Genomic DNA, 21,941 nt, shown 5'->3' on the forward strand with positions numbered 1-21,941 from the left:
TCACCTCTTTTCATTTGACTGTGGGCTACCACTGACAGAGTTTGTCCCACTCTCTTCCCTGCCTGAGTGCGGGTTCCCGTTTGTTTCTTTGCCTTGGAGATAGTGATTGTGCAACCAGATAGAATCATAGAATCATAGAATGCTTTGGGTTAGATAAATGAGTTGTACCCCTGGGAGAAAATCTTTTTTGATGGGTAGGTTTCCTGTCATCTCCCTGCATGACTGCTAGATCTGTCTCTAGAGAAGCAGTCACTGAAAAATGATTCCTTTCAGTGATGACCCAAGTTAAGGATAACATGAAACTCCACCACTCCACCTTATTATGAAAAAGTGACTAAACCAGTTCAAGCATGTTGGAATGAATTTAATTAGAGCAAATTCTAAATTTGGTTTGTTTACTAGTATGACAAAGGCAAGTAAAATAGCCCATTAGTTAATAGAGAATGTATATTTACAGTTACTTAGTTTTCATTCTGTTTACATGCTGTGTTTATGTACAGCAGTCAGGATTGTGGGGAAAAACACTGGGAAATGAAATGCCTGGAGACTGTTTACAACCATAGACCTTTGGTGTACAGATTGCTTGCCTTTTTTGTTATGTTTTGGGGTTTTTTAGCCTTCTGCTGATCACAGGGTGGTCTTACATACCAAAATATTAACAGATGACAGAGGAAAAACACATGAGAACAAAAAGGTATTTTTTATTACCTAACAACAGCATGTAATATCTTCTAGCACCTAGGGACTGAATGCTACCCCTTTGGTTCTGTGACTCTCATGGCTTTTGCTTTGTAAAGCTAAGTGTACAGTATCATGTGATTGTTCTGTATATTAAAAATAGTGAAAGTCTCATGTGTGTCAGCCTAGACGATGTCTGGGGCTCAAGAAGAGAAAGTCTGAATCAAGCAAGGGACTACTGCTACTCTGAACTCTTACTGAAAAGATTCTCATTCATCTCTGCATATTAAGGGCAGATTGTACTTTGTTTAGCTAATTTGAATTAATTTTGTAAAGCGACCTGCATTTTGAGGTAAAAACATATATGATCTTATTTAAATTTAATTCAGTATTCTTACAGAATCACAGTTGAGATCAAGCTGAAAATTTTGTTTTAAATTATAATTCTTATTTCGCTCTGCAGATTTGTGTTAAACTTATGACTGCACTGTAAAAGTTATCAAGGGAAACTGGAGACTTTAGTAGCTGATGATTGGGGCTTTCAGAAGCAGGGAAAATTTGGGATGTAGTTTAAGGCCCCATGGTAATATTAACCAGATATTTTTATTAAGTCAAGAGTTATGAATGTGTGGTTCAAGTGTTCAAGTACTGTGTATTCAGAATGGTTCCTCTGTGGGTAACAAAAATTCGAATTATAATGATAAAATGATCAACAAATAGCTAATTGCAGATTTACACAAATCCTAAGAATACTTACATCTTGGATGTGAAGGGTAATACTCTGTAGAATGACTTCTCTCTGCTAAGAGAACTTTGTATGTTTTTGGATACAAATGTGTGCATAGTCTCTACAGTAGAATCACTAGTGATCTGAAGAGTAGACTGGTAAGCTGTCTGCTTTTTCTTCCCTTCTTTAGCTGTGTACGATCGAATGCGAGCAGACCAGAAAAAATTTGGTAAGGCAGCATGGGCAGCAGCAGTGGAACGTATGGAAAAGCTTCAGTATGCAGTTTCTAAGGAGACTTTGCAGTTGATGCGTGCTAAAGAAATCTGTTTGGAGCAGAAGAAACATGCACTGAAGGAGGAGGTAATTTTTCATACCAATAAATAGAAAAATAAAACATGCAGAAAAAACCCAAACTTTGAAGAATGTTGATGTACTTGGGGGAAAAAAAAAACCAACAGACTTGAAAGTCATTATTTTTCAGATTTTAATAATAAAAGTCTGTATTTTAACTTTTACCACATTCTACCACGTTAGGCAAATGGAGTTGGAGTTAGAGTTGTTTACGAGAGGAAATGGGCTCAAGCTGCGCCAGGGGAGGTTTAGACTGGAAATTAGGAAAAATTTCTTTACAGAAAGGGTGGTCAAGCATTGGAACAGGCTGCCCAGAGAGGTGGTGGAGTCACCATCCCTGGAAGTGTTCAAAAAACGGGTAGATGTGGCACTTCGGGATATGGTTTAGTCTAGTCTGCCCTTGATTGGTTTAGGTGGGCTTGGTAGTGTAGGTTAATGGTTGGACTGATGATCTTAAAGGTCTTTTCCAACCTAGACGATTCTATGATTCTATGATTCTATGTAGGTGTGGTGGTTTTTATGTCACTTATTTATGTTTTATGTTCACATTTTCCTGGTTAGTCAATGTCATGGTTTCGGCTGGGATAGAGTTAATTTTCTTCCTAGTAGCAGGCACAGTGCTGTGTTTTGGATTTAGTAGGAGAAGAATGTTGATAACATGCTGATGTTTTTAGTTGTTGCTGAGTACTGCTTATGCCAGTCAAGGACTTTTTCAGCTTCCCATGCTCTGCCAGGCGCACAAGAAACTGGGAGGGGGCACAGCCAGAATAGTTGATCCAAACTGCCCCAAGGGCTATTCCATACCATATGACGTCATGCTCAGTATATAAACTGGGGGGGTTGGCCGGGGAGCTGCGATTGCTGCTCGGGAACTGGCTGGGCATCGGTCGGTGGGTGGTGAGCAATTGCATTGTGCATCACTTGCTTTGGTTATTATTATTACTGTAATTATTTTATTGTTACTCTTATCATTACTATTTTACTTTATTTCAATTATTAAACTGCTCTTATCTCAACCCAGGAGTGTTTCTCACTCTTACTCCTCCGATTCTCTCCCCCATCCCACCGGGACAGGGGCAGTGAGCGAGCGGCTGCGTGGTGCTGAGTTGCTGGCTGGGGCTAAACCACGACAGTCAACCAGGAAGACAATTTTTACTGTTAATGTTTACAGTTATCCACTGAGATGAATAAAAGTAAGAGAAGGGATAGGAACAGAATTCTGCTGCTATGTAATCTCCACACTTTAGCTCTCAGAGGCATGATCACCTTTTTGGAATAGTTTTGACATTCCAGATGGAAGGTATCTGAACACTAGCAAATATACAGATGACTAGCCTGTTGTACTGCACTCTCTTTGTCTCTGCTTACCCTAATTATTAAGGCAGTCTTCCAGAGGGGGGTGTGCTAGCTACAGCTTTCCTGAGGAAAGAGTGCATGTATTAAACTGTGTTTAAATGTCTTAGCAGAAAAAAAACACATTTATTGGATTTTATGACACCTCCTCAAAAGCAAAAATGCTACAAATCCTCTTTTAAAATTTGCTATCATATGGAAATTCCATGCTAAGAGCTTTCTGTTGTACTGATGTTAATTTACATTTTATCCAATCAGTTGCTTGTTTTTTTAAAGCACTTTTCAAATCTTTCAGCAAAATTTGACTAAACTGGTGGCTCTATTATGAAGAGGTTATTCAGAGAACTCACAACTTTAGCACTGTATAGATTAGTAGGTTTCCAAGCCTGATAGACTATGTGCCTATTTTAGGAGCTTCTGTAGAAGACAGCTTGATCTGCAAGGAAGAGAGAGTACATGCAAGACCCAGAGCACAAAAATAAAAAGTTTGCTTCATTTCAATGCTCTTTATATTTAGAAAGCCAAGAGTTGTCTGGAAACCCGAGTTTATCAGGCTGCTATCCTCAGCTAAGAGTAGATGAGAGAATCCAGCAGTACCAATTGGAAATATTATATTTAATATGTTCAGACGTTTAGGGCAGCCATGCATTGTCTTTTCCCTAGCACATCTTATTTTTCTCCCAGTGGAGTCCTTCCGTGAATTTTTTGTTGAATGAGGTCTCAGTCTGGTAAATGAATGATTGTTTGTTTTGATGTACAAAAGCATTAGGGGTTGGATAGAAAAAGGAGATATTTGTTGCAGTATACTGAGAGGATGGAGGGCTCTGAGAGATTGGGGCTTTTTGGGAAGGAGGAATGAGGAACATCTGATGGACGTGCATGGGCACGGTGCTTTGGGATAGTGTGTTACAAGGTATAGACAGCTCTGGATCAAAACATGGTTGATGGGGAGATATCAGGACCAACTTCTCTTGTGAAATGTCTTTTTTTTTTTTCTTTGACAATTTAATAGCCCTAAGTATGCAGAGTTCGATGTGACAAAAGTGACTGGGAATCCCATATTGGAGAAGAAGGGTTGCAGTCTTATCATAAAGAAAATATTTGGTGATTATGTTAGCTGATGTATTTAGAAGAGATGACAGTTAAAAAAAAAAAAATAGGTGGTACACTTTCTCCTTTTAAGCTTCAGAAGTGCTTGGTTGTATAAAGTTGCCTCCACTGAGTAGGAAAGGGAGATGTGAGAAAATAATATACTTGTTTTTCTTGCACTTAATAATTCCCTTGTCTCCAAATCTAAAGCCACCTTGCTGATTGATTTTTTTTTTAATTATTTTATTTTTAAAATTTTTTTTAAGATGGACAATAAAAACGTCCTTGTTTCTGTAGTTTTCACTTAGTATGTTAATCGGGCACTTTTTTGTTTCCTAAAATGTGTTCACGCTGTAAATATCTAGAAAGCTACTACAGTTTCCAAGTTATGATATGCAAATCACCTGTCTCTTTCTCACCTGAGCAGTAATAAAATTAATTTCTCTATGTATAATATTTTTTAAAAACTTCTATGAATAATTGCCTGTGCAGGAACAGCATCTTCTGATTTTGGTTTCAATACAGAGTTTTCCAAATACTATGTTAGTTTAATTGGAGAAGATGGACATAAGCACAAAAATTTGCAACCTTGATAAAGCCTATGTAAACTGGAGTTAAGGGCAGTCTGTGTTGGAAGGAGCACTGTTGGATCAGAGTGCAGGACATTCGTTAGTGTAGCACAGCAAGGATCAGTCTCAGAATTGTTTTTTGTGTTTATTAGTGATTATCTCTGTCTTGGTGTGAATGTATCTTTTGGATTAAAACTTAAGGAGCCATATTGGATATCATGTCGCCCCTGGCTCTTGACAGGCCTACAGAGACCTAGCACTACCTGTTTCTCTGCCTTCCACTTGTATCAGCAAGTATCTGTAGCATTATGAAGATCTGGGACCAAAATTTCCTAAAGCCACTAAAGCCATACCTCTGCTGGACATGCTACAGCCTCTTTTCTGCTCTGTGTGCCTGTTCAGTACAGCAGATACTTGATCTGCCAACCAGGTGTACTGGGTGCGTACACTTCAAGGAGACTCAATCCTTCTGTTTGGAGGGAATAGATATTTGTGAAGTAAAAGAAACCGTGCTAGAAAGTAATGTGCAAAGTCTCATTAAAGGATTATATTGATTGTGAAGCTATTTGCTTGGAATTACCTGTAGTTTTTAGGGAAGAACAGCTGGTCTGCTGCTATTTGGTTCTTTTGAATCTTCATGGATATTATTTAGTGGATAAAATAATATAAAACTGCTGAAGTTGGCCATTGAACTTTAAGAGTCCTCTTTTTAATACTTAATTTCTTTGTCATTGTGACAGGCTCTTAAAAAAAGTAAAAAGTTTACTTATAAAAAGTAAAGCAACTGTCGTGGTTTAGCCCCAGCCAGAGAGGGCTTACGATCTGGCTGTAATTTGGAATTTGCATTCTCCAACCACGACAGCAACAAATGTATTTGCTTTTTTTGTGTATAGGTTGTTTGAAGACTACTCCAGTCACACGTCAAAAACTGCTTGCAGAAGCTGTACATGCCAATGGTGGTGTCTTTTAAATAGTGATAGTGTCTTCTAAATTTTAATAAAATAACACCTTTAATATTTTGATTTATATAGGAAACCTAGAGATTCTAATATATCACTAATGCATCTCCATGTGTGTGTCACGAATGCAGGTCTGTGAATCCTGCTGATTATGTCAATTCACTATGAATGAGTGGCTTTACACAGTTTGATTTAGTAACAGTTAGAATTTACTTGTAGCAAATCGCAGAATTTGATTATAATATTTTTAATAGCACTCAATCATTAATGCTTAATAAAGTGATTAGACAAAATCGATCAAAACAGTGACTTAGTTACAGATTCGAAGATGGCAAGGTTCACTCTATTACTACATGGAAGCGCATAAAATAAAATTAAATCACACTGAGTTAGAATGATTCGTAAAGGGATTGTGTATATATGGAATAAGGGGGACCCTCCCGTTGAGTCACGAGGTTCAGAATGGCCCCCCTTGCTTTCTAAACTCCTTCTCAGAGAGGAGCCGAGGTGCGGCTGGGCCCACTCTTAGTCTCAGACTTGGTCAGCGGTTTAATAGGAATAAGGATAATGCAGCAGTATAAGACTCCCTTTGAAATTAAATCGTACATCTAGAGACTACTTAAACTGATTCACGCATGCACACTCACAAATATGAATGCATATATGAAAAAGGTATACCTGTTAAAAATTCCCCTCGAGTTTAGTGAAATACTCACGTCTAATGCCTTGGCATTTCTCAACGGGCGAGAGCAGAGCCTCGAGGAGTGAAGAATATCAGCAGCCCAGGCTCCGTTGTCGATCTCCGGCAATGGAGTTCTGGTTGCAGCAGACTTTCGGAATCTGCTAGTTTTCGCTGACTCTGAGAGACATTTCGATCAGAGGGAGATGCTGGTACGGCCCGCGGCAGTCCAGGAGAGCTCAAAGGGCCTCACTTAGGGCTGCTGTTTATAGGATTGTGAGATGATTGACTTGAATCACCAGTAAATTTCCATCCGAGCCACAATTCGGGTCGGCTTGTTGCTGGAATTCCAGCAGCAATGATACCACCCTGTTTCAAGGCTGTCCAGGGTAGCTGTTTGTTCTCGTTCCCCTCGTTAGCCATAATATGAATGTTGATAAGAACAGGGCCGCTCTCTGCTCCAGCCATGTAGGAGTTTCTGGTACAATTAAGGGGCGCTTAAACTGACCAGCTCGCTACACAAAAGCTGCGGCCTGGAATTCCTGAGATCATAAAGCCTTTGAAGAGAGAGAGGAATCGGGGGGGATGCACCACCACAGTGTGGAAGGAGGGTAATTGCTAATGTGATAAGGGATTTAAGCAATTCAGATACAGTAGGAGGAGCTGCATATGGGCTGTAACTTTGCATATGTAGATACCTGGAATTTGAGCAACATCTGTGAAGTCTGAATTGAAGAGAAAATTAAGTTAGTTATCTTTTTTTTATTATTATTATTTTATTTTTATGTTAGCCCTATGGTTATCTGTATTTTAAAAAATTAAAAGAAATGACACAAATTACATATTGTGCTTTTTTATTTTCCTGATTTGTACCTCTTAAGTTCCATCTGTTGTTCTAAATTTTGTTTGATGGGAATGATGAAAACTTTCCTTTTGAGATAGACCAGAGTGTTTTCATGGATTGGTTGTCAGGTCTTGTCCTCATGACAGTAAACAGAAACAATAAATCACAGTGAGAATCCTTTGTAATTCTCTAATTATGTAAAATAGTTTGGACAAATGGAAGTGAGTGATTGGAGACTTAAATTCCAACAAGTCCCTTCTTGCATATATAGAGGATGCAGTAACTAGTTTTCTCTTTTCCTTTTAGAAGCATATAATTCAGTTCTAAAGATACACTTCAAAAACAATTTTTAATTTACATGATAAATGTTCTGTGATATTTTAATAAACAAAATCATATTCCAACAAAGTATTGCTCGAGTTTTTTAAGAATGTTTTTCATAGTTTCATAATTCTAAGAGTACTTTCCTTTCCTGGACATTAAGCATGAATCAAAGATATATTTGCTTCCAATGACTTTGAGTATTTAAGCATATCTTGGATTTCACTACTGTCATTTTACTTTTGTCTGAGTTGGATGCATCGGCAAAAATAAGAATTTTATTAAGGATTCTATTCAAGAAGGCATGAATAGCTATTTCTGGAAAATTAATCATCTTCTGTAAGAAATGGACAGTGATTTTGGTAAAGATGCAACATTATATTTTTCAGAAAAGTATGTTTTACCTTGGTAGCTTTCCTTGTCTTTTTTTAACTTTTTCTTTCTGTGACAGCTTTTTGGAAAGGCTAAGTAAGAAACTAAAATTCTGAAATCTTTGAAGATTTATTTAAACATAATTGAATTATTATTTTTTAATAACAGATTAGGAATGCTTTTGCTTTCTTCACTTTCAGTGTTCAAATTGGCAAACTAAAATTGGCAGTAAAAATGACAATTTTATTTTTTTCTTTAACCTTACGTTAAATATTTGTGTATATTCTCCAGTTCAATCAAAAGTTCAAAACGACTTTGAAATAAAAACTATTTTAAGTGGGTTTTGTGTTTAAAGAAAATAAAAAGCAGAAGTTTTTAAGGACCTCAAGTGAAGTAATGGGGTGCATTCTATAGACAAAACTTGCAGTTATAGTTAGGCTTTTAATAATGCAGTGAGAAATTATTAGAAAATTACTCATAAAAAATGATAATCTACTTTGGATATAGTTATCAAAATCCCACATAAGTTGTTTTTTTTTTTTTAATAACATTATTAGAGCATTTATTTTTATATGTTTTTCCCAGAGAATGACTGGGTAATCTCATTTAAACAGTATTAAAGAGGGCAAACTCCAGCATTTGAAGATACTTACTTTGAAGGATTTTTTGTATCACTGATGTTTAGTTCCCATTTGCCAAGAGAAAGAAAAAGATCAGGTATTTATGGTCACTTAAAACCAACTCACTGCAGTGTTAGAAAATCAGAACCGAAATACCTTTTCGGGCAAACCATTTAGCCACTTTTTTCTAGGCATAGTGTCGTGGTTTAGCCCCAGGCAGCAACTCAGCACCACGCAGCCGCTTGCTCACTCCCCCTACCCCAATGGGATGGGGGAGAGAATCGGAGGAGTAAGAGTGAGAAACACTCCTGGGTTGAGATAAGAGCAGTTTAATAATTGAAATAAAGTAAAATGGTAATGATAATAATAACAATATAATAATAATATCCAAAGCAAGTGATGCACAATGCAATTGCTCACCACACACCGACCGATACCCAGCCAGTTCCCGAGCAGCGATCGCTGCTCCCCAGCCAATCCCCCCCAGTTTCTATACTGAGCCATGACATCATATGGTATGGAATAGCCCTTGGGGCAGTTTGGGTCAGCTGTCCTGGCTGTGCCCCCTCCCAGTTTCTTGTGCCCCTGGCAGAGCATGGGAAGCTGAAAAGTCCTTGACTAGCATAAGCAGTACTGAGCAACAACTAAACCATCAGCGTGTTATCAGCATTCTTCTCCTACTAAATCCAAAACACAGCACTATGCCTGCTACTAGGAAGAAAATTAACTCTATCCCAGCCGAAACCAGGACACATAGAAAATATTCCTTTAAAAAGATTAAAATGCTTGAGAAACTAATTTATCAGTAAGAGTTTGAATTGAGAATTAATAGACTGAAAGAATGAAAATTCAGAGCAAAGACCAGATCTGACTGTTTGAGAACACTGTTGGTGTTTAGCAAGTTGTCTATGGATTTCTGAACACTTAGTCTTGGAAAAGAAAAGAGTTTCTAAAACTAGTGGTACACCCTTTTCATGGGGGAAAGATATTTCGTTTAGTGTATGAAATTTTTCTGATTGCCCAGGATACTAATTGTGAGTGATCATCTTAACCTCATTTTTTATAATATTGTATCCTATAGTATCATGGCCTGACTATAATTGACTCCTGATACTTAATTGGTTGGAGGAATACTTCTGTTCCACAAGTTGCTAGATATGAGTGAGAGCCTGCCTTTTATCAGTGGTCAGTGCTCCTTGTTTCCCATAAATCATTTAGAAATACTTTAAAATTATTTTCTGTTGGTTTTGAGGATGAGCTTCCGTATTCATGCTTAAAGATCCAAGCTTTTTTCTGTATTTTACTCCCTCCTCCTGAGATTTCTCAGACAGCGACAGTGATTAATTGAAATGAATATTTGAATTGGAGAACAGTCAGGATTCACGAGGTGGATTGAAACATGACTTTGTATTCTATTTGAACAATAACAGATTACTTAAAAGACTGGATAATAGAAAAATTAATAATAGGTATTAATATGTATTGCTAGGGAAGAGTATTACAATTTTTTTACCGTGAATTACTTTGTAAATGACAGCACATGAGAATGACCATAGTCTTATAACTTGGTAGCAATGTGATTGAGCCACCAATGCAACAGGATGGTACAGCAGCAGATGCTCTCCAGTCTGTCAAATCAAGTATTTCCAGAAAAAAGGAGAGGTGTTAGTGTCACTGCACATGGACTTGTGAAATTTCTTCTGTACCTTTCTTCCATGTGTTTCTGGTCACCCAAGAATGATTAGTTCTAACTGGAGCAGTTGCAGGGAGGGCTACCACAATGATGCCAGGAACGGGTCTATTTTACAAGAGGATTTGAAGTTGTTTCAACAAATAAAAAGAGGGCTGAGATGATACAAAATTGCTCTCCACAAATATACTAAAGGGAATAAATATTAGTCAAGAAGAGCAATGCATGTTGCTGTTCAGTACTGGTGCAAGAACAAATGGTATTATCTGATTTTGAATACATTGGAAATATGGAAGAAGTTTTCTGGCAGTTAGGAGGGAGTATATGGAACAGACTTCCAACGGGAGTAAAAAGCACAGAGTTTTGTGGAAGCTTTTTGTTTTGTTTTTCTTTTTATAAAAGCAGATTAAGAACAACAATAACATGGAAATTATTTTAAGAACTCAGTTTATGAAATCAGTTAACTTCAGATATTTCTGAAAGCATTCCATGGTGGTAGAAAGCTGGATTTGATGGCCCTCAGTTCCATGTTTGGCTATTTTTCTATTAATTTTTACACTTGTCCTTTTAGTATATGTGTTTATACTTCTTGTCAGAGGTTTTCTGTTTTAATCCGTTATATCTTTGTTTACCTGTGTGTGGGTTTACAGATGATACTTTTTTGCCATAGAAATATTAAGAAAGCTAAGTTCCTGCTTAAGTTCTTCACTTATTGTGAATGAGACAACAAAGACCTAAAACACTGTTACTTGAATTAGGGCCAGAGAGGTTAAATTATTTGCTTGAGTTAATGCAGGAAGTTATGCCATAGCAGGAAATTGAACTCAGATCTCAGTTATTTGACCAACTGCAAAATGTTTCTTTCCTATAATTACATTCTCACTCCTATAATTACATTCTCACTTTAAAGTTCTTTGTGTTGCTTTCACTGTGTTGATCAGCTTGAGACCTTTTTTACATGCATATCTTTCCTAGCAAGGATGCAGCAAATTACTAGTACAGATTAGACAGCAATTTAGAATCATCGAATCATAGAATCGTTTAGGTTGGAAAAGACCTTTAAGATCATCCAGTCCAACCATTAACCTACACTACCAAGTCCAGCACTAAACCAGTTAAGGGTAGAGTAGCAATTTTGTGTTTCCTGCCTTGGTGGCTGGATTATTTATAATGAAAGTAAAAACTAGGAATCATTAAGGTTGGAAAGGACCTCTAAGACCATCAGTCCAACCATCAACCCAACACCACCATGCCCACTAAACCATGTCCCCAAGTGCCACGTCTGCCCGTTTTTTGAACACTTCCAGGGATGGTGACTCCACCACCTCTCTGGGCAGCCTGTTCCAATGCTTGACTACTCCCTCCGTGAAGAAATTTTTCCTAATATCCAATCTAAACCTCCCCTGATGCAGCTTGAGCCCATTTCCTCTTGTCCTATCGCTAACTACTTGGGAGAAGAGACCAACACCCACCTTGCTACAACCTCCTTTCAGGTAGTTGTAGAGAGCGATAAGGTCTCCCCTCAGCCTCCTCTTCTCCAGGCTAAACAACCCCAGTTCCCTCAGCCGCTCCCCATCAGCCCTGTGCTCCAGACCCTTCACCAGCCTTGTTGCCCTTCTCTGGACACGCTCCAGCACCTCAATGTCCTTCTTGTATTGAGGGGCCCAAAACTGGACACAGTATTCCAGGTGCGGCCTCACCAGTGCCGAGTACAGGGGGACAATCACCTCCCTGCTCCTGCTGGCCACACTATTCCTGATGCAAGCCAGGATGCTGTTGCCCTTCTTGGCCGCCTGGGCACACTGCTGGCTCATGTTCAGCCGGCTGTCGACCAACACCCCCAGGTCCTTTTCGGCCAGGCAGCTTCCCAGCCACTCTTCCCCAAGCCTGTAGCGTTGCGTGGGGTTGTTGTGACCCAAGTGCAGGACCCGGCACTTGGCCTTGTTAAACCTCATACAGTTGGCCTCGGCCCATTGGTCCAGCCTGTCCAGGTCCCTCTGCAGGGCCATCCAACCCTCCAGCAGATCGACACTCCCGCCCAGTTTGGTGTCATCTGCAAACTTACTGAGGGTGCACTCAATCCCCTCATCCAGATCATTGATAAAGATATTAAACAACGCTGGCCCCAAAACAGAGCCCTGGGGAACACCACTCATGACCGGCTGCCGACTGGACTTAACTCCATTCACCACAACTCTCTGGTCTCGGCCACCCAACCAGTTTTTTACCCAGCGAAGACTACGCCCGTCCAAGCCATGAGCTGCCAGCTTCTTTGGAAGAATGCAATGGGAGACTGTGTCAAATGCTTTGCTGAAGTCTAGGTAGATGACGTCCACAGCCTTTCCTTCATCCCCCAGGCGGGTCACCAGGTCATAGAAGGATATCAGGTTGGTCAAGCAGGACCTGCCTTTCATGAACCCATGCTGGCTGGGCCTGATCCCCTGGTTGACCTGCACATGCCTGTTGAGCGCACTCAATATGAACTGCTCCATAATCTTTCCTGGCACCAAGGTCAGGCTGACAGGCCTGTTGTTCCCCGGGTCCTCCTTCCGGCCCTTCTTGTAGATGGGCGTCACATTGGCAAGCCTCCAGTCATCAGGGACCTCCCCTGTTAACCAGGACTGCTGATAGATGATGGAAAGGGGCTTGGTGAGCTCCTCCGCCAGCTCCCTCAGTACTCTCGGGTGGATCCCGTCTGGCCCCATAGACTTGTGAGCATCCAGGTGGCATAGCAGGTCATTAACTGCTTCCTCCTGGACTATGAGGGCTCCATTCTGCTCCCCGTCCCTGTCTTCCAGCTCAGGGGGCTGTGTACCCTGGGGATGACTGGTCTGGCTATTAAAGACAGAGGCAAAGAAGGCATTAAGTACCTCAGCCTTTTCCTTGTCCTTGGTGGCAATGTTCCCCTCTGCATCCAGCAAAGGATGGAGATTCTCCTTGGCTCTCTTGTTGTTGATGTACTTGTAAAAACATTTTTTATTATCTCTTACAACACTGGCCAGATTGAGTTCTAGCTGGGCTTTTGCTTTTCTAATATCCTCCCTGCATGACCTAACAAGATCCCTGTACTCTTCCTGAGTTGCCTGCCCCTTCTTCCAAAGGTGGTAAACTCTACGTTTTTCCCCTGAGTCCCTGCAAAAGCTCCCTATTCAGCCAGGCCGGTCGTCTTCCCCACTGGTTGGTCTTATGGCACATGGGGACAGCCCGCTCCTGCGCCCTTAAGACTTCCTTCTTGAAGAAGGCCCAGCCTTCCTGGACACCTTTGCCCTTCAGGACTGCCTCCCAAGGGACTTTCCCAACCATTGTCCTGAAGAGGCCAAAGTCTGCCCTCCGGAAGTCCATGGTAATAGTTTTGCTGCCCCTCCGCTTAGCATCACCCAAAATTGAGAACTTTATCATGTCGTGGTCGCTAAGCCCGAGACGGCCTCTGACCTCGACATTTCCCACAAGCCCTTCTCTGTTGGTAAACAGCAGGTCAAGCGGGGCACCTCCCCTGGTAGGCTCGCTTACCAGCTGCATTAGAAAGTTATCCCCCACATACTCTAGGAACTTCCAAGACTGCTGCCTCTCTGCTGTGTGGTATTTCCAGCAGATGTCCGGCAAGTTGAAGTCCCCCACAAGAACAAGGGCTAGCGATTGTGGGACTTCTGCCAGCCGTTTATAGAATGCCTCATCTACCTCTACATCCTGGTTGGGTGGTCTATAGCAGACTCCCAACAGGACATCTGCCTTGTTGGCCTTCCCCCTCATCCTTACCCATAAGCACTTGACCTTATCATCACCACTGTTGAGCTCTATACAGTCAAAACACTCCCTAACATACAGAGCCACCCCACCACCTCTCCTTCCCTGCCTATCCCTTCTGAAGAGCTTATAGCCATCCAGTGCAGCACTCCAGTCATGAGAGTCGTCCCACCACGTTTCTGTGATGGCAACTATGTCATAGCCATCCTGCTGTAACATTAAGAATTGAACCACTCTTAAATTTTTAAGAAATAGTGCTGAAACTTTCCTGAAGTGATGATGTTGGTTTGAATTATCACACATATATAGTATCTCACATAAAGTTTTAACATAAATCGTTGAAATTTAAGGTCCCCGTTTTTCTTTTTCATGAGGGGCTATTATATAGCTAGGATATCTGGCTGAGGACCATACAACAATATTAATTTCCCATTAATTGCTGTTGCACCTGAAAATGGAATACAGTGATGTTGTACCCCTAAAATAGACCAGGTAGCTTGTAGCATCTGCAATGTATGCTTGCAGGGCTAAGATTTGGTTGTCAGACAGGTCCTTTATCAGGCAGATACTGGTGCAGCTGAATGAAATTTTCAGCTGCTATAACGTGATTAGCTGATACTTCTGAAGACAGCACATTTACATCTCTATGCAGTCTTTATACAAAGTCTGTGGACTTAAATTTGGGAACATCTTTTTTTAAAGAAAAAAAGTATAAATTTATGTGAATTTCACAGTTCACTGACGAAGCAAAAGTTCTTAGGTATGGTAGAAGTTTGAATGGCGTTGCATTAATTTGCAAAAAACCCCTATTTTTTTTCCTATGGTATATATTTTTTTACAATGAGAAAATCCTTTGAAAATGCCAAAACCCAGGATACCCTGCCTAGCAAATGAACATTATCACTCTCATATGAAAAACTGGAAGGTTCCAGAAAATCAGTCCTTTTGTCTTGAAAACTAGCCTCTAATTCACTCCAAATATGCTATCATTATGTCACTTACTGTTTTGGTCACAATTAGTAACTTAATATGGATGCAGAGTAATAGAATGGCATAGCAAGACATTTTGGTGACGCACTGGGCTGAAACATAAATTATACATTATTGATTGTAAGATTTATGATATTCACTTAAAGACTTATTGATCCTTTCAGGCTAACAATTGATATACAAAAGATGCATTCAGTAAGTATACAATATAGTAGAAGAAATTTTAAAAATAGAAATTACAAGAATTAATTCAGAAGCCTTCCATCTATCTACCTTGTATGGAAAGAAGCATAATTTAGAGAACCGTTTCCTTAAGTTTTTAAGCAAGCTGTGAAATCCCTGTCAAAGGATAATGATGCAGGTGCTGAAAGCTTGCATGCTGTAAAAAAGGGATAGGACAGTTTATGAAGTAAAATCCAGTAAGTCTAGTATAAAAGGCAGCACTGTGGCTTAAGAAGTCTTGAGCTTCAAGCTGTGCTAGAGGCTGGTGATACATTTTAGGGAAGTATCACTGCACTGCCTACTATGTTTCATCTTCCTGGATATTTGCTGTTAACCTTTGTCCAAAACAGGGTATTGAGTAAGATAGATCTTTGGTTTGATTCAATACAGATATCTTTCTGGTTTAGTATAATTATATTTAAGCATACATGATGAATAAAACCTAGGAAACCCATTTCTGGCTATTAATTACAGATACATTTTTACTCCTTGAAGAAACCACCATGATGTAAAAACCTACTAGCAAATATTTTTTTTAAATGTATAGTTTTTGCTAGGTCCTTTATTTCTCCTTGTTAGACATCCCTTTTTAATGATTGAATGTCTGTAATATAGGAACTGGATCCCCTTTCACCAGAATGGTAAGGTAGATCGATCACAAATCTTCAGTACAATTTAGAATTGCTTTCATCCTTCATCTTGGAGAAACAATCAGAGATTCATTTTTTGAGAAGTTAGAGAACTTGGATGTGGCCCTAACATTTCTGCACACAGGTTGTAGAGCTGCATGGCTTTGAATTCCCTCCAAAGTGAGACAGCACATAAGATCCCCTTGCATGTCAGTATTTCTTGAATATCGTATTTCTGAATGACCAACTGTATTGATCAGTTAAATCTTGTTTGGCTGAATGAAAGAGGATGATTTAATTTCTCTTTGGTTGTTTCTTGTGTCACTTTTCTATGTCAGACATGACAAATAAGCACTAAAATATATATAAATATTTTAATATAGATCTTTTTTTCCTCCTGTGAAAGTCTCCAGAAACAATGATGCTGTAAAGTTCAATACATTCTGATTAGATAGAACTTGGTGTTTTCTTAAATTTTCTCTTGTTCCTTTCAAGCTGCAGTGCTAGATAGAGGTTATGAGAATTTTGGAGGAAAAACTGGGAAAAGTAATATAAAGGCCTGTGGCTTGACAGATGTTCTGCTTTGTTAAGAAGGTTAACTATGCAATAAAATATATGAAATATGATAAAAAGCACTGATTTATCCCCTTCACTTTTTTTTTTTAATTTGTAGAGAATCTCCTCAATTAAGTTGTCATTACAAGAGGATCAGTGCATGTAATTTCAAGTTCAACTTAAGTGACAGTTTTAACTGTAGTTTTCTAGATGCCGTTAGCAAAACAGCTTTTAGACTTTTTGGATTGAAGATAAGAAAATACTAATTTCATTATGTATCTTCAGAGAATCAAGTAGTAGAGTAAAAGAGTGATTGATAGGGATGTTTCACACTACTCACTATATGACTTGTCGCTGACAGTCACAAAGAGTAATCCAATGCCATGGATTTATTACCATGTGGAAAAAATGTCAAGTATTAAAGATGTCTGAAAGTGTGTGGCTGATCAAAACCTTCTTCTCTTGATGTGTTCAATTTTAACATGTTATATTTAGCATACCAGACTGTATCTAGCTGTAATCGTAAAGTCTGTGGTTTAGTTCTCCTTATTATCCTGGAGTTGTGTGTTTATTTTTTTTTCCTCTTTCTATTTAGATGCAGAGTCTGAAAGGTGGTACAGAAGCCATAGCCCATTTGGACCAGTTAGAAGCTGATTATTATGATCTACAGCTTCAATTATATGAAGTGCAGTTTGAGATCTTGAAATGTGAAGAGCTGCTGCTGACAGCACAACTTGAAAGCATCAGAAGACTGATGTCAGGTGCTTTTTATGCATTTTAATTAAGACGTAATCTGTAAAAGAATTCTCTTCCTAAGAGTCTAGTAAAGCCTGTGGGAATGAAATGAGAACAGTTTCTTTACCATGTGAAGAGCTGGATCTTCCAACATAAGTACTGTTAAATTAAAATTTACACCTGTTCATAAGGCATATACACACACATAGTTTTGGTCTGCTTCTCATTGTCTGAGTTTGGAAGTAAGCATATAAGATACTATGTGAGGTTTGGAAAACTAAATTTAGGGAGGAGGAAATGTTTTAATTACTGGACTTGTCTCATTAAAAAAATTTGCATTGGCATTATTCATTTCTTTAAAGTGATTGGTTTTCAAAAGCTATTCCTGCAAATCAGAATCCTTCAGCTAAACTTTGAAGCTTGTTGTATTGCCATGTCACTGATTTAGAGCAGTGATGCAAACCTTATGTTTTGAGAACCTACTATATCCTGGGTACTTACAAACTATGGAAATGGTACAGGTAAATCATACAGCATTTTGAATCCAGTTCTGTCCTTTGGACCTTTTTATACTTAATGTTTTTATTATAGAATCATAGAATCATAGAATCGTTTAGGTTGGAAAAGACCTTTAAGGTCATCCAGTATTCACACAAGCTGTTTTATAGTTTAGTGCATAGGGCTTGCATAGCAAATTTTTTTATGGATAGAAAAGTCACTTAAGAAGAGAGATTTGAAGCTGGGTTGTATTGTGAGTTGCCTCTAGAAAAAGAGAAAACATAGGTATCGCAGATTCTTCTCACTGTTGTGTGAATCTCCTCTCAGGCCTGTGTCGTGGTTTAGCCCCAGCCAGCAACTAAGCACCACGCAGCCGCTCGCTCACTCCCCCTACCCCGATGGGATGGGGGAGAGAATCGGAGGAGTAAGAGTGAGAAACACTCCTGGGTTGAGATAAGAACAGTTTAATAATTGAAATAAAGTAAAATAGTAATGCTAATAGTAACAGTATAATAATGATAATAATAATGATAATGATACACGAAGCAAGTGATGCACAATGCAATTGCTCACCACCCGACGACCGATCCCCAGACAGTTCCCGAGCAGCAATCGCTGCTCCCTGGCCACCCCCCCCCAGTTTATATACTGAGCATGACGTCATATGGTATGGAATAGCCCTTTGGTCAGTTTGGATCAACTATTCTGGCTGTGCCCCCTCCCAGTTTCTTGTGCGCCTGGCAGAGCATGGGAAGCTGAAAAAGTCCTTGACTAGCATAAGCAGTACTCAGCAACAACTAAAAACATCAGCATGTTATCAACATTCTTCTCCTACTAAATCCAAACCACAGCACTGTGCCTGCTGCTAGGAAGAAAATTAACTCTATCCCAGCCGAAACCAGGACAGCCTGTGATGGCAACAACATTAACTGCATGTATGGAGGATGAGGACTGAAAACTCTGTAAATTGCTTCAAAGAAATGTGGCAGCTTTGCCTTCGTGGAGAGCTAGTTAGTGCTTTAGAGATAGATAGTTGTTTGTACTTGGGAAATCAGACATTTAATTTTGGTACTGAAGACACTGTATGGTTTTCTTACCTGCAGACCAAAGGAAATCCCTTGAACAGGAGGCTGAGAAGAAATGTGTATTAAAATCCTTTCTCCTTGACGTAGTGATAATAAAACCTAAGGGCCCTTGGAGATTAAGCTTGCTGTAAAAACACCATGGGTCATTGCGACTTGTCACTAATGTTTTCTCTAGAAATCTCAAAAGAAACCCCCAACCTGACTGAAAATAAAACCCCGAGTCGGCTAAACAAACAACTCGCTCCTTCCCCCATGACAACAAAATAGTTCACTGTTCTGGCTTCCTTTGCTGTTTTAAAATTGTTAATTTAAAGTAAAGTATTTTTTAATACAAAATCTAAAAGGATTTTTTTTATAATCAAAGACAGCTGTCTATGTTAGAAGGAATTACTGGTTTTTAACAACTCTCAGTTATATCCCATAGGACAGAAAGTGAAAAATACAATTCCTAAATTGTATTTTGTTCAAGGGATGAAATTACCTCTTCAGACTTTACTCAGGCAGGGGGAATAAAACAATTAATCTTGTGAAGAATGTGGCACTGAATTGGCTACATCTCTTCAAGACTGTTCTGTACCTAATCTGAATAAAAGTGTCTCCAAAATGTAGTGGTCTTTTAATATGTGTTGTTTCCTATGGAGTCAATTAGAAAAGAATGGTCTGTTGCATCTTCTGTTATGCTTCCTTTTTAAAGTGTAATTATAGTCAATAAAGTAATAGCCTTTTAATTGAGCACATCTGTATGATTTGAAATACACGCATCTTAGTGACTTCTAGAGGCTGTTGCTATTCTTTACTCTTTGACTGTATTGGCTCTGCAGAGATATTTCAGAGAGTTTTAGATTCTGTCCTGATTTGAGGGACATCTGCAGAACTACTAATGAAGTCCTGAGAATTTTTTGAGAGCATAATTTGATTTGACTGCCAGTTTGAATTTGCAAGGTCATAAGCTAGAAGAAAAATATTTTCTTTTGCAAATTCAGCACATTGGATCTGAAAAGTATCAAATGATAATAGATTGTCATATTATAAACAACAGTAGTAGTTTTTTACTGTCACTAACCAAATACCTGCACTGTAATTCACAAAATGTGAATTTATTAGGTTAGAATTTTAAAGGATCTTATCCTATCCATACAAACTATCCATACATCCTTGTAAGATGTTTTTTGTGGTGGATGCATTGCTATCAACAGAGAATGTGATAGTTGGTTCCTGCTTTGGTTGGGGGGTGGGTTGAACAAGTGCAAATGGTATGGATTGTACCTAAAGAGGAATAATTCTAATTGTTTTATTTTAAGTGATGGAGTCGTCAGAAACTTAAGCACTTACCAAATGTATAGGCATTTGAAAAGCTCAAAAGCTGTTTGTAGAAAACTCTTGGAATGTTTGATGGAGGTTGCAATAGAGTTGCCAAGGTGGGGTTTGGTGTTTTTTTTTTTTTTCAAACAGTAAAACATAATTTAGCATTATGTTTTAGAACTGGTAGATTTGACTCATTTGCAGCTGAGCTATTGGGGTTTCACTTGTAAATTCCTATCTTTAACTCTGCATGAAAGTGTTCTAAAACAAATTTGCATGTAAATTCTTCCATTTTATAAGTGTTTAGCAAAATATAGTTGTTGTTAGCCATGAGGTTTTTTTTTTTTTACTCACTGATGTCTCAAAGTGAGTTCTAATGACTTGCCTGTTTTATGAATGGATGAAATTTTATGTATTTATTTTTTTTAACTGAGCACTAAAGTAAAGACTCAAGTAGGTCTGTTTCTATTAGTTTTTATTTTAGGGTTAATATAGTGATGTTCTTTCTTTTCTGGTCCTGCCATATCCTATGCTGAGTTAAAATTAGCATGACACAATCGGAATTGTGGTTGCAACAGAGACCTTACACACAAATAACATGAAGTGACAACAGCTTTTAAAATGGACAGTGTTCTGAAGAAAACCCTGCCCCTCTCCCCAAATAATCTAGTAGCAGAAGTAGGAGGAAGTTGCAGTCTTCCTGAAAGGCGTTTGATGAAGGTGAAATGAGAAGGTTTGGTGGTGCTGCAGAGTAGACACTTGACAGTCATGCCAGCTGTATCTACCTGTTTCAGCCAGCAGTAATGCATATCCCTCTTGGTGTATTGCGAAAATATCCTACTTGGTATGCCAGTGAAATAAGGAACAAGAGGACTTTGCTGCTTCTTCATCCCAACATTCTGCAAGGATTTATAGAACCATAGAATCGTTTAGGTTGGAAGAGACCTTTAAGATCATCCAGTCCAACCATTAACCTAACATTACCAAGTCCACCACTAAACCAATTAAGGGTAGAGTAGCAACCCCACGCCTCCTGGATTGGTGGCTGGATCATCACTCTTTCCTTCAAGAGATGAGAAGGCAGCATTCAGAAATGAGCTCAATGTTATAATGAATGCTTCACTCAGGAGGCTAAAAATGATGAGTGTTGATATAACTATTAGTAATGACCTCCTCCTTTTCAGGCCTGTAATGCTTTGAAGGATTGCCTTGAAATTACTCTCCCACTGCAGCCTCTGAGCAGTAGTAGTGACTGGAAGGTCAAAAACCTTCTAAGAGAGGATTTTTGATGTTTTGTTGTCTAATTCCCCTTTCATGAAATTAATAGTAGGTTGTGGCAGAAGAATCTTGTGCCAAAAACTTGAGAGAGTCTGTATATCCCGAACTTTGTAGCGAAGACCACAGGATATTGCTGCACATTGTGGGTCCCTTGTGTTAGTTAAGAGACCCAGACATGTGTGGACATTTTGATCAAGTTAGACTACAGACACAAGTGTACATTTACAGTTGCATTTGTTCTTTAATGCTCTGAGCTTACCTGAATACCAGGTTGTGCTTCATTGGTATTTATTTCTGTTCTTCATATAAACTCTAAAGCCCTACAGTGCTTTGCTCTTTAGTGCTTTTCCTCTGACCTTTTGATTTTGCTCTTCCTCTGAAAGAACTATAGCATTCTTCTACATTAAAGAAGAATGGGTGGCTGAGCCCAGAGAGATGTGGTGAATGGAGTTAAATCCAGTTGGCGGCCAGTCACAAGCAGTGTTCCCCAGGGCTCTGTTTTGGGGCCAGCCTTGTTTAATATCTTTATCAATGATCTGGATGAGGGGATCGAGTGCGCCCTCAGTAAGTTTGCACATGACACCAAACTGGGTGGGAATGTCGATCTGCTCGAGGGTAGGATGGCCCTGCAGAGGGACCTGGACAGGCTGG

General features: G+C 39.1%; 1 protein-coding gene across 2 annotated transcripts in view; it reads left to right on the top strand.

The window, feature by feature from the left end:
• Window positions 1–21,941, top strand: part of LOC142596511 (junction-mediating and -regulatory protein-like) — a 91,700-nt gene that overhangs the window by 53,210 nt on the left and 16,549 nt on the right. For both annotated transcript variants that reach the window (XM_075725652.1, XM_075725653.1), the window contains 2 exons: window positions 1,596–1,765; window positions 16,988–17,153. In XM_075725652.1, the coding sequence (XP_075581767.1) occupies window positions 1,596–1,765; window positions 16,988–17,153 (336 nt within the window). The remainder of the gene's footprint in view (window positions 1–1,595; window positions 1,766–16,987; window positions 17,154–21,941) is intronic.

The sequence above is a fragment of the Pelecanus crispus genome, chromosome W (genome assembly GCF_030463565.1).
Source record: "Pelecanus crispus isolate bPelCri1 chromosome W, bPelCri1.pri, whole genome shotgun sequence".
NCBI classification, from domain to species: domain Eukaryota; kingdom Metazoa; phylum Chordata; class Aves; order Pelecaniformes; family Pelecanidae; genus Pelecanus; species Pelecanus crispus.